Source organism: Heterodontus francisci, chromosome 18 (assembly GCF_036365525.1).
Source record: "Heterodontus francisci isolate sHetFra1 chromosome 18, sHetFra1.hap1, whole genome shotgun sequence".
NCBI classification, from domain to species: domain Eukaryota; kingdom Metazoa; phylum Chordata; class Chondrichthyes; order Heterodontiformes; family Heterodontidae; genus Heterodontus; species Heterodontus francisci.
This window is the reverse complement of record NC_090388.1, coordinates 32,960,932-32,978,607: the sequence shown is the minus strand read 5'-3', so window position 1 is coordinate 32,978,607 and position 17,676 is coordinate 32,960,932. Positions and strand designations below refer to the sequence as shown.

The 17,676-nt window shown below is 42.5% G+C and overlaps 1 protein-coding gene across 1 annotated transcript in view; it reads left to right on the top strand.

Moving 5' to 3' along the window:
* The window catches only part of cped1 (cadherin-like and PC-esterase domain containing 1), a 312,821-nt gene that overhangs the window by 235,781 nt on the left and 59,364 nt on the right, over positions 1 to 17,676 (top strand). The window contains exon 16 of the mRNA XM_068050516.1: positions 12,631 to 12,748. Within this exon, the coding sequence (XP_067906617.1) occupies positions 12,631 to 12,748 (118 nt within the window). The remainder of the gene's footprint in view (positions 1 to 12,630; positions 12,749 to 17,676) is intronic.

Sequence of the window (17,676 nt, the reverse complement as noted above, 5' to 3'; positions counted from 1 at the left end):
ACTCCTGCCACGATGCCCTGGAGCTTAGATGCCATCTTCCTTTGTGCTAGGTATGACTCCAACCAGCGGAGAGTTTCCCCCGATTCCCATTGATGCCAATTTTGCTAGGGCTTCTTGATGTCATACTCGGTCAAATGCTGCTTTGATGTCAAGGGCAGTCACTCTCAGCTCACCAGTCTACGATCACACCAGCCAAATTTTCCCTTCTCTCCTCTAGCAGTGAAAACAAAAATCTAACCTACTGCATTTAACTCACAAAACTACCCCCCATCCAAAACTGGCTCTAAGTCAAAAACAGGGCCAGTATTTCTGGAAGCTTATGCTTCAGTATACAGCATACTGACTGACTTAGCAGATATCACTACTGGATTGGAATGCTCCAGTGATCTAGAAGTTTAAAACCATTATCATCTTTAAAACTGCCAAGAGAAGCCTCCCTGTGGAGAATTGTTTAAAATTTGTATACTTGGGATGAGGGCGTCACTGGCAAGGCCAGTATTTGTTGCCCATCCCTTGTTGAACTGCTGCAATCTGTAGCAAAGGTGCTCCCACAATGCTGTTCGGTAGGTAGTCCCAGGATTCTGACCCAGCAACCATGAAGAAATGCCCATTATTGTCCAATTCGGGATAGTGTGTGGAAGTGGTGGAGGTCACAGGTTTAGAATGTGCTGTTGAAGCAGCCTTGGCGAGTTGCTACAATGCATCCCATAGGTAGTACCCACTGCAGCCAGTGAACACCAGTGATAAATGTTTCAGGTGGTGGGTGGGCTACCGATCAAGTGGACTGGTTTATCCTAGATCTGTCAAGCTTCTTGAGTGTTGTTTCAGCTGCACCCATCCAGCTAAGTGGAAAGTACTCCATCACACCCTTACTTGTGCCTCATTGGTGGTGGAATGTCAGAGATGAGTCGCTCACGAAAGAATTCCAAACCTCTGACCTGCTTAGTAGCCACGGCATTTATATGGCTGATCCAGTTGCATTTCTGGACAATGTTGACTTCAGGATGTTGTTGGGGGTGAGAAGGGAATTCAGCGAAGATTGTGCCATTGATGGTCAAGATTAAGTGTTTAGACTCTCTGTTGAAGAACGTTGGCCAAAGGACCGACTCAAAGAAATTGCATAACTGAGCCTTTACTTCCTTCCTGAAGCATAGGTGGTGAAACAGGTGGTGACTTTGAGGGGTTCCATCCAGTAGGAATATGACCATAATACCATGAAAATTGCAGTTTTGCACTTACCACCGTGTTTCAGCTCATTTTTGTTGGATCTTTTCCACGGCAGCCCAGGCTTCTGCTTACTTTAGCCCCCTATGATTTACGTAAGATCCTGACACAACTTTGAGATACCAGGCTTTGAGCAGCTTAACCAGTAGTCCTTAATGGAACTGCTTCAAGCCTCTTGGATGCAGGTTAATTTCTTTCTTGTGGGCTAAGAAGAGCATGAATGTTTCTCGTAGACCCACAAAAATATTCTGGCCTGCTACCAAGCCACCACCCCCCATCCCCCCCCACACCTCGCACCCCTTGACTGCTTCCCCTGGTGGCAGGTAAAACTTCTAGTTTGGCCGTAGGAACTCATCACATTGTCCTTCTCTGATCGGCAAGCTATCTGTAACACTATGGGCTGGATTCTCGCCCCCGCTGGGGCTGGCATCGGAGGCGGCAGGACTGAGAATTAATGTTGGCTGGCGCACTGTTTCCCCGGCTCCATCCCGCCTCCAGGCCATTTTTGCAGGTGGAAATAGGGCTGGCAGGACTACACGCCCGCACACGTTGGTTAGCCAATTCGACTTGTTAAGAGCCTAATTGAGTCCAAACTGGAATTTTCCAGTCAGCCTTCACTTTCCCACATCGGTGGGGTCCAGTTTAGGTGCCTGGAGGTGGGCACCTGGTGGTGGGGGAAGGTGGGATTCCCCCCCCACAACTCATCCCCCACCCCTCGCACCCCCACAACTCATCCCCGAATCGCCCTCCCCCCACCCCGGCTCATCCCCCTATCGCCACCCCGCACCTCCCCAGTGGAGGCCTGGCTGTTAAAACTCTCTTAATTGAAGATTTTAAAAAGTTGGAGAGAGTGCACCTCCATCCTCTCTGGTACTTCCATTACAGCCTGCTGCTCCTCTCAAGCTGGAAAGCCTCTGATTGGTCTTCCAGTTTTGAAAGCCTGCCTATCACTCATAATTGGACAGAGAACCTGTCTCCATGCCAATTAAGGGGTCACCCCTGTGAAAATCCCAGTTAGTGACTGCTGCCCCCGGAGGATGGGTTCAGGAGCTGGAAACAGTCCCGACTCTGTTTCCCATCTCTGGAGGTAAACTCCAGCCCTATGTTTGGAATAAAGGCAGAATGCTTCACATGGAGTCACATCTGCCTCTGATAGTTCCTCCAGATCTCTGACTGCAAGAGGATCTCCTTCTTCAAAAATTGCTGCTGGCAGCAATTCTGTGGTTAGAAAACCACATCGGGAGAAATATGAAAAAAAATGCAACAAGATGTTTAAAATAAACTGCAACTAGTGTAACAGTAAAACGCACAACAAAACCCCAAGAAGCACAGGGAAACAGTGCAAAATTCAGTTGTGTAGTGCTGCCAAAGGTGGCTCTGTGGAGGCATAGCGCCACATTCTGGGGCATGCAGCACTACCAGCGGCTTCCAGCACGGCCCATGCAGTGAAGCCTGGTCAATACGGTGCCCGTGGGTGGCCTCAATGTGCGCTGGAAGCCTGTGAAGCAGAGCTGATGCGACACCAGGATCCCAAATTTGGGCAACGCTAGCCCTGGCAATGTATTTGCTCATCATTCCGCAAAGTTTAGGCATGAAGCTGCAAGATGAGCCCTGCACTAGCATTCTTCAAAGGACCAAGTACCCAAATTGCAGATAAGTCATTACTGACAACCCTTTCAATTGTCAAGTGTCAGAGTACTCTGCTGTCTTTTATGTTGAGTTCCTGGATTTGCTGGATAGTGTTTGACTAATTTGCTAGAGTTCTTCGAAGCTGTAACAAGTAAAGTGGATAATGGGGATCCTGTAAATGTAGTATATCTGGACTTCCAGAAAGCATTTGATAAAGTGCCACACAAAAGGTTAATACACAAGGTAAGATCACATGGGGTTAGGGGCAATTTATTAGCTTGGATAGAGGATTGGCTAACCAACAGAAAACAGAGAGTCGCGGAAAGCTAGTATGTAGGTACAGCAGGTAATAAGGAAGGCAAATGGAATTTTGGCATTTATTGCTAAAGGAATAGAATATAAAAGTAGGGAAGTGTTGCTGTAACTGTACAAGGCATTAGTGAGACCGCACCTGGAGTATTACGTACAGTTTGGGTCCCCTTACTTGAGGAGGGATGTAGTTGCATTGGAGGCAGTTCAGAGGAGGTTCACTAGATTGATTTCAGAGATGAGGGGTTTGTCTATGAAGAGAAATTGAGCAGTTTCGGTGTTTACTCTCTGGAGTTTAGAAGAATGAGAGGAGATCTAATTGAGGTATATAAGATGATTAAGGGGATTGCCAAAGTAGACGTAGAGAGGATGTTTCCTCTTGTGGGGCAATCTAGAACAAGAGGTCATAGTTTTAGGATAAGGGGTAGCAGATTAATAATAGAGATGAGGAGAAATTACTTCTCTCAAAGGGTCGTGAATCTGTGGAATTCACTACCCCAGAGTGCGGTGGATGCCGGGACATTGAGTAAATTTAAGGAGGAGATCGACAGATTTTTAATTAGTAAAGGTTTGAAGGGTTATGGAGAACGGGCAGGAAAGTGGAGTTGAAGGCAAGGTGAGATCAGCCATGTTCGTATTGAATGGCGGAGCAGGCTTGAGGGGCTGAATTGCCTACTCCTGCTCCTAGTTCTTATGATATCATCCTCACAGAGAGAGCAGAGGAGCAGATGACCTGTCCACACAAAAACTGCAACAGGGAGGGGGACAGCAGTGGCAGTGCCTCTGAGTCTGCAGGACAGCAGGGAGATGGAGCAGAGGCTGTGGAGAAGGCAGGCTCTGCAAGAAGGCCTCTGCCAACTTGGAGCCGGACTCCTCCATGCTCTTTGACAGTAACAGGAGACTGTTTGGCAGTGCAGTCAATGCACGTAGCATCTCTGTGTACATGTCCGTAAGTGCTCTCCTGTACGCCGCCCAATTGAGGTCTGCATCTGAGTCCTCTGCAGCAGAACTCGCTATCCGGAGAGCTGGTCAATGAACCATCCTTTATTTCTAGCCTGGCTGTAGCCCACTCATGCCTGGATAACTCACCACATCCTCACCACCATCCCAACTCGATACTACCTTCTAAGGTGCATGCAGTGCCGGTATCTGAGCTGGTAACTGAGTATCAGATCAAGTGGGGACCTCTTCATCAGTGCTGTGCTGTTGCTTTCTCTCTTCCTTCTTGTGCTGTTGCAACTGGTCAGTTTTTGGGTGTCTGAAAGCAGGAAATCTGAAGGGGAAGGTTGGAGTGAGGGAAGTAGGGTTGGATGGGGTGGAAAGCAAGAAGCCCATGGCCACACCATCAGCAGTTTGCTCGTTATGCCAGGTAGCAGAAATGAGGATGTGCTGGGAGTTGAGAAGGGGCATAAGGCATGAAGATACCATCACCTTCAATGTTCTCATCAACGTCAGATGTCATGGGTTCCATCACAGCCAGCCCCATGATGCAGACAACCTTCTCTTCCATGGGATTTAGGAGATGCAGGCATCCTTGTCCCCACCTGGTTTGCTCTGCCGGCAGTGTTAATGCAGCAGCGAAGGACCCGCTCGGCCAGATGCTGCTATCAAATATATGAGGTGAGTGCAACAAAATTGTGTGCCACCTCTGAATGGGCGAGGGCAGGTAGCGAAGCTTGACTTCCCCCACCCCGCCACAAAAATATGAATTTCTAGCCTCCAATCTTCAAGTCTAGCAAGAAACAGTAAGTACACCTTTAAGAATTCAACTTTAAAAGGCATTAATGTCCCTTCTCTCCAGTGCTCATGCAGTGTCAATGTATTCCCTGAGAAAAGCTTGGAAAATTGCTACAGCTATTTACATTGATTTGCATGGATGTTGGTCTTCAATGAGGCTCTTGCATATTTTGTTATGGTTTCAGAGGTTGATAAAGAATTCTGAGGCACATATAATTTACGAATCTGCTTTGCTATAGTGAATTTTTCTTTCTGCTATGTTATTCTTTACACTCTTTATTATTGATAGATTTCTTCTCATTTCCATTTAGTTTGCTACGGGCTTTTGTTTTCCTTGAAGCTAAGATGTAACTTTGAAGGATTCATAAATAATGCATTAACAGTAAATTAACAATAAATCTAAGGCAGTTGGTTCAGTATTTCTATTTTTATTCATAGAGTATATAAATATATATATAGTTCTAAGGAAAGAAATATATATATCTTTTAATGTTTAGCTGGTCTAAAGAAAAAGTGTTTCACCTGGAGATGGAGGGAGTGCCTTGATCAGGATAGGCTGGTATGTAGGAGTAATGCGTTTATGTGCTGCAAATATTCATGCTTTGTCTACCTAATCTTTGCCATTTGATGAAACATATTTGAGTTCATTGGTTCACCAGTTACGTAATAGATTTAATCTAGATTCCATTCCTTGTTTCTGCTGTGTTGTGAAATATTCTTGATAAAAGTTGAATTATCTATATTTCCCTCATACAATTAAAAATACAGTATTCATGAAATGATAGTGCAAATGTATTTACAATGTACAGTACATCTTTAAGCCTCAGAAAACTCCGGGACTGCTTTACATTGTATTTGGTTGAATATTAGTAAAAGTCATTGTAATAAAATTGGAGTATAAACAGAAGGGAAATTGTACCCTCTAGAACTGAGTCTTTTATCCTATTTTTTTTTACACTATATATTAGGTTTGAACTCGTTCTAATGCAAGCTTACATTTTGATCTTTCATTTTATTTTTGCCTTTTTTTTTAGACATAGGGAAACATTATATGGTCTGCAATTTTGTTTGTGAGTTAAGATTGACTGTGCCAGTTTGTGGAACTTTATCATATGGTACCATTTTAAAGCTGATTTAGTCAGATCAGAATAGTATTTTAAATTACTACATTTGGATTAGCATTTTTGCTCTTGTATCTGCAGGACAAAAGCTATGATAAACATTTGGTTAGAAACAACTGTTGTAATAGTCATCTACTGTGTCCTGATTTATAATTGAATTCCAACAGAAACTCAGTACATAATTAATTGCAGTGGATGTGCTTAAAATAACCCAACAGCATTTATCTACATTTATAAATGCTTATTTGCAGTATTTTTCATAGATATTGCCTTTTGATCCCTTTCCAGATGCCTGTAGCCTATTTTTAACTCACTTCAAAAAAATGTGTTAATAGAAATAGTCACTGTGTAGAGAAAAATGGTCACATTAGCTTGCTTACTCACATCTCATCTTTAGTATGAATGATAGTTTGTGAACATACCTAAGATAGCGAGCTGTTTCATCTCCGTGCAAGGCAACAGGGATGTCATGGCACTTCAGTACCTGTTGATGACATGACAAATCCACAAGCTGTTAACAAAACCCATAATGTATGTCTTAGTGGGATAGTCAATGTGTATATCCTGACCTCCAGCAATAGCTGGTCCTCTTTTACTTTATCGTTCTGTATTAGAAACCTCTTTGATCAGAAGAGATTAGCATGCTGTGCAAACAGAATGTATTAAACCAAAAGGAAAAGACTAGCAATACAGCTTTTGCTTTTTTTCCCCATTCAGAATGTATTATTGTAATTTATTTGCTTCTAACAAAGCTACAAACCAGATTGCATTTTATCATCACAATAATGAAATTCCTGCGTTTGCCAATTTCAATGAAGAGATGGAACCATCTACTTTTTAAGCTAAAATTGGTGAAAATGGAGACTTCACTCATCCAACTCATGATCAAAAATGTGATTTATTTTAGAACGATAACTTGGAAGACAGACTAATCATAAAAACTGAGGGAAAAACTGCCTTTCAATTAAAGGTTTGTTTATAATAACAGAAGTAAGCTATTTGGTCCCTCAATCCTGCTCAGCTATTCAATAAGAACATGGCCAACATACCTCAGCTTATGTTTTTATTTCTTGAATTTAAAAATATATATTCTTTTATATAATCTAAGGTGATTTTGTGTTTGACACATATACCATGCAGTGCACAAGTATGAACAAGCAAATCCCTGTTAAGTTATCTTGTTGCACTTTGTTGTCAGCATTCACAGAATGTTCAGAAATTTCATGCTGCCCTGTGAAGCCGTGTGCAAATTGTTAGGCTGCAAGGTAGGAACTTTCTGATGTCCGTGTTAGTTTGAGTAATTCCTCCAAAAAACTGTAGTAAGCTCAGTCCTCTGGACTCTAAATGAATATTGCAGTCTGACACAATTGATTCACAGTATGATTCATCTTGTCTGACCTATCCACATATCGCAAAACAGAAGAGGCCTTGTGCCAAGAACAAATTCAAAAGTGCTACTGAAGCTTGTCCAGCTACATGTGCCACATCGTATTTCGAGCTATAGCAGTCAAAAGTCAAAAAGTGCTACATTTCTATCAATATTTATACTGGCAAACATCCTGTTTAGTTCAAAAGCAAAAAGTCTAGTCATTTTGCCATTTAACATTTAGAGTTAAAGAGATGGAAGATGTCCAATACAGCAGTACCTCAAACAGTACTTCAGCTCTTGTGGAACATAAACACTGGCATGGACCATTTGGGCTGAATGGCCTGTTTCTGTGCTGCAAATTCTATGTAAAAATACACTTGCTTAACTTATTATTGTTGTGATAGGATATACTTCTGATCACATCTCCTTTTCCTACATATTTTCATTTGCATTTTAAGTTTTTTGTGAAGTATTACCCTTTCTACCATTTAAGCTGATAGCAAACATAGAATTATAGATCAAAGGAGTTAAAAATAAGAAAAGCAATTAAGGGTCTCTCCTGAAACATTAAGATATCTTTAACTTTCAGATGGTAACTGACCTCCTGTGAATTTTAAATTTTTATTACAGTACCCCAGACCATGCAGCAAGTCCCTGGCCACTCTCCACAAACATTTAATTTTACAAAGTGCCCGCACTCTCGCGAACAAGGTTGTGATGTTTCCCCCATTTCATCAGCTCCTACGTCACATTCAACCAACTTCCCTCTTCCACTTCTCCTTCAAGGTATACCTCCTGTCTGCTGCATGTCTCTGTAATGAGCAGCTTCGTACCTTTGGTGACGTCAACCTCCATCTCAAATCATCGATCCCACCTCAACTGACCTCTTGGCACTCTTCACTTTCTTCAACCTCACCATCCACATGGCCATCCTCTGGCCTTGTCATCATAGACAGTCTCAAGATATCTGAGGCATTCTCCAATCACTTCCTCATCTCTCTTCTCCTTTGTATCCCTGCCTTCCCCAAACCTCTCTACTGTTGCCTTCTGCCTCTGCAAATGCAATACTCAACTCCAATCAGATGATAAGTGAAAAAGGAAATAAGAGAGACAAAGAGTAGCAAATGACAGCTAACATAAAAGGGAATTCAAAAGTCTTCAATAGGCATATAAATAGTAAAAAGGGAGGGGTGGAGCCAATTAGGGACCAAAAAGGGCATCTACGCATTGAGGCAGAGGGTATGGTGGGTTAAGGTATACAGTGGGATTGCCCAGGGATTGGTACTCGGACCACTGCTTTTCTTAACATATATTAATGACCACCCTTGAAAATGAACATCATGGGACAGGATGTCAGAAATGCTCCAGCCATCAATATCGGCAACCACGCTCTAGAAGTGGTTCAAAAGTTCACCTCCCTAGGCTCAACTATCACCAGTAACCTGTCTTTCAATGCAGTAATCAACAAGCGCATGGGAAAGGCTTCCACTGCTATGTCCAGACTGGCCATGAGGGTGTGGGAAAATGGCACACTGACACGGAACACAAAAGTCCGAGTGTATCAAGCCTTTGTCCTCGGTACCTTGTTCTACGGCAGCGAGGCCTGGACGACGTATGTCAGCCAAGAGCGACGTCTCAATTCATTCCATCTTCGCTGCCTCCGGAGAATCCTTGGCATCAGGTGGCAGGACCGTATCTCCAACACAGAAGTCCTCAAGGTGGCCAACATCCCCAGCATATACACCCTCCTGAGCCAGCGACGCTTGAGATGGCTTGGCCATGTGAGCCGCATGGAAGATGGCAGGATCCCCAAGGACACATTGTACAGTGAGCTCGTCACTGGTATCGGAACCACCGGCCGTCCATGTCTCCACTTTAAAGACGTTTGCAAACGCGACATGAAGTCCTGTGACATTGATCACAAGTCGTGGGAGTCAGTTGCCAGTGATCGCCAGAGCTGGTGGGCAGCCATAAAAGCGGGGCTAAAGTGTGGCGAGTCGAAGAGACTTAGCAGTTGGTAGGGAAAAAAACAGAGGCGTGAGGGGAGAGCCAACTGTGTAACAGCCCCGACAACCAATTTTATCTGCAGCACCTGTGGAAGAGCCTGTCACTCTAGAATTGGCCTTTATAGCCACTCCAGGCGCTTACCCATTGTCTCTCGAGACAAGGAGGCCAAAGAAGAAGAAGAAGAAGAAGACTTGGGTGTACAGAGCACAATTTCAAAATGTGCAAATGACACAAAACTTGGAAGTATTGTGAACTGTGAGGTGGACAGTGATAGACTTCAAGAGAACATAGACAGGCTGGTGGAATGGGCCTACAAGTGGCAGATGAAATTTAGTGCAGAGAAGTGTGAAATAATACATCTTGGTGGGAAGAATGAGGAGAGGCAATGTAATATAAATACAATTCTAAAGCGCGTGCAGGAACAGAGACCCGGGGGTACATGTACACAAATCATTGAAGGTGGGAGGGCAGTTTGAAAAAGTGGTTAAAAAGGCAAACAGGATCCTGGGCTTTATAAATGGAGGCATAGATTACGAAAAAAAGGAAGTTGTGATAAACATTTATACAACTTGATTCGGCCTCAACTGGCGTAGTGTGTCCAATTCTGGGCACTGCACTTTAGGAAGGATGTGAAGGCTTCAGAGAGGGTGCAGAAAAGATTGAGGAGAATGATTCCAGGGATGAGAGACTTCAGTTACATGGCTAGATCGGAGAAGCTGAGGTTGTTCTCCTTCGAGAAGAGAAGGTTGAAAGGAGATTTGATTGAGGTGTTCAAAATCATGAAGGATCTGGACAGAGTAGATAGGGAGAAACTGTACCCATTGGCGGAAGAGTCGAGTATCAGAGGACACAGATTTTAGGTGATTGGCAAAAGAGGAAAAACATTTTTTTACGCAGCAAGGCGAATACACTGCCTGAGAGGGTGGTGGAGGCAGATTCAATCATGGCTTTCAAAAGGGAATTGGATAAGTACCTGAAGAGAAAAAATATTGCAGCCCAACAGGGAAAGGGCAGGGGAGTGGGACTAGCTAAATTGCTCTTGCAGAGAGCTGGCATGGACTCGACGGGCCGAAGTGCCTCCTTCTGTGCTCTAATCATTCTATGAGTATAATTACTAGAGTTTGGCAAGCACAGTCTGGCTGCCCATTATCAAATATAGCTTGATCATCTTAAGCTCTACCATCCGTCTCTTCTCATGGAAAAATCCTCATATAGGAGAACAGGAACAATTTCAGTTCCCTCTTCTCCATGACAAAATGTTTCCTCCTATTTTATCCCACTGCACTTTACATTCTTTGCTCACACCAAAAGAGTGGGGTGGGGGTGGGGTGGAAAGAGCTATGTCCAAAATCAAGAACATGCTCCTTACTGCCTCTGTTTCTCTAACTCTGACTGCTCTCCCTCCCCCAAACACGTAATTACCTCCCATCTTGACTCCATCAACCTTCTCCAGCTACCACTTCAAGTTAAGTTCAGAATGACAGAATATTGGTATACTGCTCAAGCTCAGCTGAGCTCAGCTTACTCCCCCATGTTCAGCCCATCACCGTTTCTCTCCTCCTTAAAACATGTCCTGCCTTTTCTCTACCTCTCCCACTCTGCTGCTGAAATGCTGCTTATCAGTCTCCATAAATTATCCAAAATGCATGTGCTAAAACCTGTACTCCTCAACGTTATGTTCATCAGATCTCAGTAGGGGTGCTATAGTTGGCCTTTAGGATCCTCAGTCACACCTTCATCTCTCCATGGTTTTGCACCACTCCTCCAGCCATACATCCATTCCCCCAACAAAGACCTGCAACTTGTTTTTCATTCTGCCATGTGTCTCCACTCGTTCAGCCACTATGTTTCACCTTTTGGAGCTCTTATTCCCCTTCACCCCATCCCCTGCAATTCTCCTTTGTCCTCTCCATCCATTACTTTGAAAGTATTTTTAAAGCTCACATTTGACCAAGCTTTTGGCCCCAACCCAATTACCCTTTTTTCCTTACCTGCTCTGTGTCCATTCACTATCCATTACCCTGTAGAGCGCTCTCGGATGTCTATCTTTACGGAAAAATGCTTTAGAAATACACATGTTGTATTCTGTTTCTTTTAGTTGTATGATTTCATATAACAAAGAAAATGCTACCATATGTTACAAATTCTTTCTTTGGTGGCTTATCAATGCTATTTATATGGCTGAATGAGTTTACCTAGTAAGAATCATAGAATCTTACAGCACAGAAGGCGATTCGACTCATTGTGCTTTTGCTGGCTCTTTGAAAGAGCTGTCTAATTTAGTCACACATCCCAGCTTTTTCCCCATAACCCTGCAAGTTAGTTCTCTTGAAACATATGTTCAATTGCCTTTAGAAAGTTCCTACCACCACAAAAACTTGCATTTGGAGTGCATATTTAACTTTTCCAAAGTACTTCACAGGAGTGTTACCAAACAAAATTTCACACAGAGCCATATAAGGAGATATTAGGGGATTAAATAATCTCTCCCCTCTAGCCATAGTAACTAAGCCATTCCAACCCCAAGAAGGTAACAATTTGATAAAATCATGCTCCTAGGATGGAGTGTTGCCCACCATGACACACATCAGGAATTCCCCGTAACATTCCATCTGTAAATGGACAAACGTGCACACCCACATTCATGATAGAAACACAAGTTGGGCAAATTATTTTGTAAAATTACACTGAAAGTTTGCAGTGTCCCTGCTGTTGATCAGGATATCAAACATACCCGAATAATTTACAATGATTCTTAGGAACAAGAGGATAGGAAACAAAGCATAGGATAAATATCTTACTGGGAATGGATCTCAAAGGACTAAGTGACTGACTATGTGAATATTGAATAAGTGACTGAAGGGATCATTGAATATATCAGCAGGACATGATGATTCCTATGCTATTAGAGTTGGATGGGGAGGGAGAGTATCTTCTGTGAAGAACATCCAGCTAAGATTTAATAGTGGTGAGATGCGCATGGATAAATATTCTGGAGTTTCATTTCATTACTTTTGAGATGCCAGCAAATATTTATATAAGACTTTTCCAGTAAGAGGTTCAGTATGGAGGTGAAATCCATGAAATGGCATGCTGTACACAATCAGTGCCATTGGGTTATTCCCATCCTATATTGCTGCTAAAGCTACTGGGCTACCCGACATTATTATTCTTTTAAAAATACGTGCTGTGTGAACTAAAACGTCAATCATCTTGTTCTTTATTTCCATGCAGGATTGTGGATTGATAATTCGGCCTGACGAACCTTGTGGCTTGCAGCCAGTGTCAAGCAGTTACTTCTCAGCAGTTGCTCAGACACAGCTTCTGGGCTGCAAGACAGGCGATGCCAAAGGTTGGTAATCATCGCTATGTGGTCGAGACTGTTTTCATAAAAATTGTAGTCAGCAGGAAATCCCTGTAGTGTGTTGTAAAGCACAGATAAAATTTCTGATTATATATTATTTAAAATGTGCCCCTCATGTCTTTCTTCTCCGCAGGAGGATGTATGTCATAGACAAATAAGTTGACAGTAGTTTCTGCCTTCATATCCTATTAAAGGTAGATGCAAGTGAACTAAGTATTAACAGAACCAAGCTAAAATATGTGTAAAAGAGTAGGACTTCTTGATGATACTAACCGTTGAATTCAAACTTTCAGAATGCAATTCATATTTGAGCTTTCAACACACTTTGGAGAGAAAGGTATTTGCTGGAAAACACCAGCGGAAATTCCAGGTGCCTGTTTATTGACTAGATTCATCTGACTGGTAGAAGAGTAAGAGATTTTACATCTTCAGTGGCATACGAAAGATGGAGCAGTGATTGGTAAAATTGACTTAGTATTACTCAGATCATCAAGTTCAGTTCTCATATTGTAGATAAGAAGATGGAAGTTGCCTTATTTTGATATTTTACTATTCAGTCTTGTCCAAATGTTGGCTTTTTCAAAAATGTGTTGCTATCATTCACACTTTACTGTCACAGCTACCAAAACCTGAATGATTCACAGCACGTCTGGTCATAACATTGCAAATTATGGCTAGCCAAACAGAAATTTGTTGCACATGTTTAATCACCATACCCACTTTGCAAACGTCAATATGTAATGACAGACACTGGAAGATGATCATCCGGCCCCTACCAGGTATATACAGAATGACTGGTGCTGGAAGAATGCTGTAACATAATAGAAGGAGTTATAGGGGAAGCCATGCAAGAAAGGCTAGTGAAGGTACAAAGTCAAAAAAGGGAAAATTTGGCAGTTCCCTTACCTTAGCTGCCCTGGTCAAGTTATTAAACCATTGTAGACTTGCCTCCTTTTGCCATACCTCCCTGGTGTCTTCATTGTAAACCAGCAAAGCATGAGATTGAAACCATTATGAAGTCTTCTGAATGCAATCTTTTGGATTATGATCAAAGCATTCTCATATTCTGTAACAAGCAGTAAGAGAAAAGACACAAACAACACAAGACAACTGTTGTGCCTCTAAGGCCGTTGTCCAAATGAATTACTCCCGTGTTGCATGTGAATAGTGCCCCTGGCCTACCAATGCAGATTTGAATATCCTGAAATTTCTAACCATCTGAGAATGTAATTGCTGACTAGTTGGTATCATGGGAGTGCTAAAGGCAATGCAGATTTTCATGGCCACTCTTCCTTAAAGGACACACAAGCTAGGAATTTCCTCAGAGCTGCTCCAGCTCCAGCACAATAACATTGTGAGAAATGAGACAGAAATGGGGTTTCAGAACAATAGGATAATTTTTTGGATTACAGAGCATGTCCAATTTTATTTCATTGAAATGAATGCCTACCATATTGTCAAAGGACATACAATTAGCATGCAGTATCCAGACCTGAAACAGGGATGAGACCCTTTGTATATGCAAATAAGGGTCCTAATGCCTGGTTGAAGCCCACACTGCAAGTTTGATTTGCTTTGTGTCAGCCTGTGCTTTGGGATTCACCTGCAAAATGTCCACTTGCTCCTTGATACTCTTCCATACAATTTTCCAGCGCAGAAATAGGCCATTCGCCCCAACAAATCTATGCCAGTGTTTGTGCTCCACACGAGCCTCCCCACCTTACTTCATCTCACACTATCAACATATCCTTCTATTAGTACCTTCCTCATCTATTTATCTAGCTTCCCTTTAAAAGCATCCACGCTATTCGCCTCAACTACTCCTTGTGGTAGCGAGTTCCACATTTTCACAATTTTCTGAGTGAAGAAATTTCTCCTGAATCCCTGGTTGGATTTATTAGTGACTATCTTATATTTATGATCCCTAGTTTTAGCCTCTCCCACAAGTGGAAACAACTGTAGAACCCCTTCATAATTTTGAACACCTGATTTCCATAAATCATTTCCATGTGATTGCAATGATATCAAAGGTGCACTGCTGCAAATTCTGTTAACTGCTGTTGGCTTTTTATGGTGGCCTCAAAAGGTTATGGAAAATGCCTTCTACTCATGTATTACTGTCCAAAGGAAGGCCCAATCAAATACCAATCCCTTACCAATACCGCAGACATACATTGTTGCTAAGTCTTTTCTCCTCACTTCTTCATTGTCTCTTCCTAATTTATGAGTTGTGAATCACCCAGTACACTTCCCTTTCTCTGAACTACTGGTATCTGTACTGGCAGAAGGGCCTGGAAAAGGGAATGATGCATTGTGTTCTGTGATGCCAGAGTCCATGGTTCTATTTGCTCCGGCCTCCTCATCTGAGGAAGATTCTACAGAAAAAGAAAAGGAAAAGGGTTTTCAATGCATCCCCAAGGCAATGCCTTCAAAAGGAGATAAAATCATTATTTTATGCATCATGAACCTACCTTGTAAGTGTAGCCACTGCCATTAAGGAAGTGAGTCAGTATTGAATGTTAGTGAGATCTCTTTCTTTGTTCTTGGTGAGCTGTGTAAACATGGCTGGCCCACTGCCAGTCCTGATTGTCTCTTGGTGGTTTGCACTGTCTTGTCTTGCAAGGGCAACACCTTTAAGAAGATGTTAGCAATTGTCTGAGCTTCCCAAACAGCGTCCTGTACCCAGATCACTAACTTTTTAAGTGCCAGGACTTTGCAATTTACCTTCCATAGCATCTCTGTCGGTAGGACTCTGTTTGACTTGAACTTTGAATTGCTAAGTGCAAAGTATTACTGTTTTCCACTGTAGATGTACCCTTCAGATTTGCTTGTATGAAAGAGTGTTGCAAAATGCATACTATAGGCCTGATTTCAACTGGAGGCATGATGCGGCTTCCAGGCCTAGGATGAGCTGCCAGATACTTGAGAGAATGGTCCTGACATAACTTAAGTGGTGAAGGGGGTGGGTCCAGAGGTGATCATGGTCAGGGAATGGGTGGGAAGACCAGGACAGAGGAGGCCAAAGGTTTCATTGCTTTAATAAATTTATCATGCTTTGCCTGAGCTTTCTCCTTCCTTTTTTTCCTGTAATCTTTGTATAGTATGTTTGTCTTTTTAATTTCCATGACTAATTGGCCTATTCCGTCATTGTAGACAATGTTTATACTTATTTTGCTTGGTTATATGCTTATTTTGTAAACACAACATTATTGCTTTAGAAGTATTCAAATTTTTCCTCATGAAATAACTATTTTAGCAATATTTCCCTAGATTTTTATTTTTTTAGAGATACAGCACTGAAACAGGCCCGAGTCTGTGCCGACCAACAACCACCCATTTATACTAACCCTACAGTAATCCCATATCACCTCCTTACACTAGGGGCAATTTACAACAGCCAATTTACCTATCACCTGCAAGTCTTTTGGATGTGGGAGGAAACCGGAGCACCCGGCGAAAACCCACGCAGACACAGGGAGAACTTGCAAACTCCACACAGGCAGTACCCAGAATTGAACCCGGGTCCCTGGAGCTGTGAGGCTGCGGTGCTAACCACTGCGCCACTGTGCCGCCCAAAGATAGTACCTTTTATTTCTTCCCTCATTCGTTTGAAGCTTGTATTCTTAATATTTTTGTTTCAGCTGATTGCTACATAATCTTAAAATTTAAGCATATTATGGTCATTCATCCCATGAGATTTCAATACAGGTAATATTATAGATACCATCTAGATCTAGATATAAGCAGTTCTAGTCAGATGCTTGCCATGTTAGGGATGATTTTCTGACTAGTCCTACCTGATTGAAGGACTTTGAATGGTTATAACCGATAGAAAATATGGGCAGAAATCCTGTGACAACAATTAAGTATTTCTGTTCAATATTAGCTTCATTCGCACTTCTTTAACTGTCATAGTAAGTAAACTGATCGGTAAAAAAGTTACTGGTGAGTAAAATGTCACTTGATAGCACTATTGACAATTCCTTCCATCAGTCTATGATGATGAATGGGAATGGCGTTAGCACTAATCAAATCAGTGCGGCAGAGAGAAATCCCAGCAACAATAAAATACAACCTCACTTTAAGAAGTGCAAGCTCCCTTTAAATAGACTGGAGGGCACTGGAACTCCTGCTGTCTTATTTGGTAAAGTCCCAGTTAATGTCTGAAAACTTGTGGGCAGCTCGCCAATCATAAACAAATGAGGCCTGGCCATGGTTTGGGCCTCTCAGGCATGTCATTAGTGGGTGACCTGATTGCCCTGCCCATCACGCGCCAAGACAGCACCCTTAGTCGAAATCAACCCCCTGTGTCTAGCACCATTTTCAAATAGTACTCTCTGCTAATTTCAAACTCTCAAGACTGAAATGACTAATCCCAAGGCTTATGACATGAACTGATTGTGTTACTGTGTTGTAATCTCTCACATGTATCTATAATTCTTTATAAACCTTATATTTCCATTTCATAATTGCAAAAAAAAATGCGTTGAAGGAGGAAGTCCCAAGGCTTGTTTACTGGGCAGGATGTAACATTGGCAGTGGCCCTCAGGTTAGTCTTCATGGAGGGAGGAAAACAGAGGGGCGGAGGTGGTGCTGAGTGTGCCCTGGCAAACAGCCTGCAGTATTAGTGTAGAGTCAGGAAGAACAGAAGTGCTCCTTCAGGCTCCATAGTAAGGCATGTAGCCATCTTTAAGGATCACAGAATAGGCTTCAGAAGGATCTGGAAAACTGAGTAGAGCAAGCCCATCCATTCTGCCAAATTCTGGAACGAGGTTGTAAAGTAGGTTTTATGCCTTTCAGTATCACATGCAAGAGATCTACTGCCTGTTTCAGGCAGCTGCCAAAAACACCTCAATATCACCCAAAGCAATATGGCATGAGGCGTAAGTCTATCACAATTCAGGTGAGAGACTTGG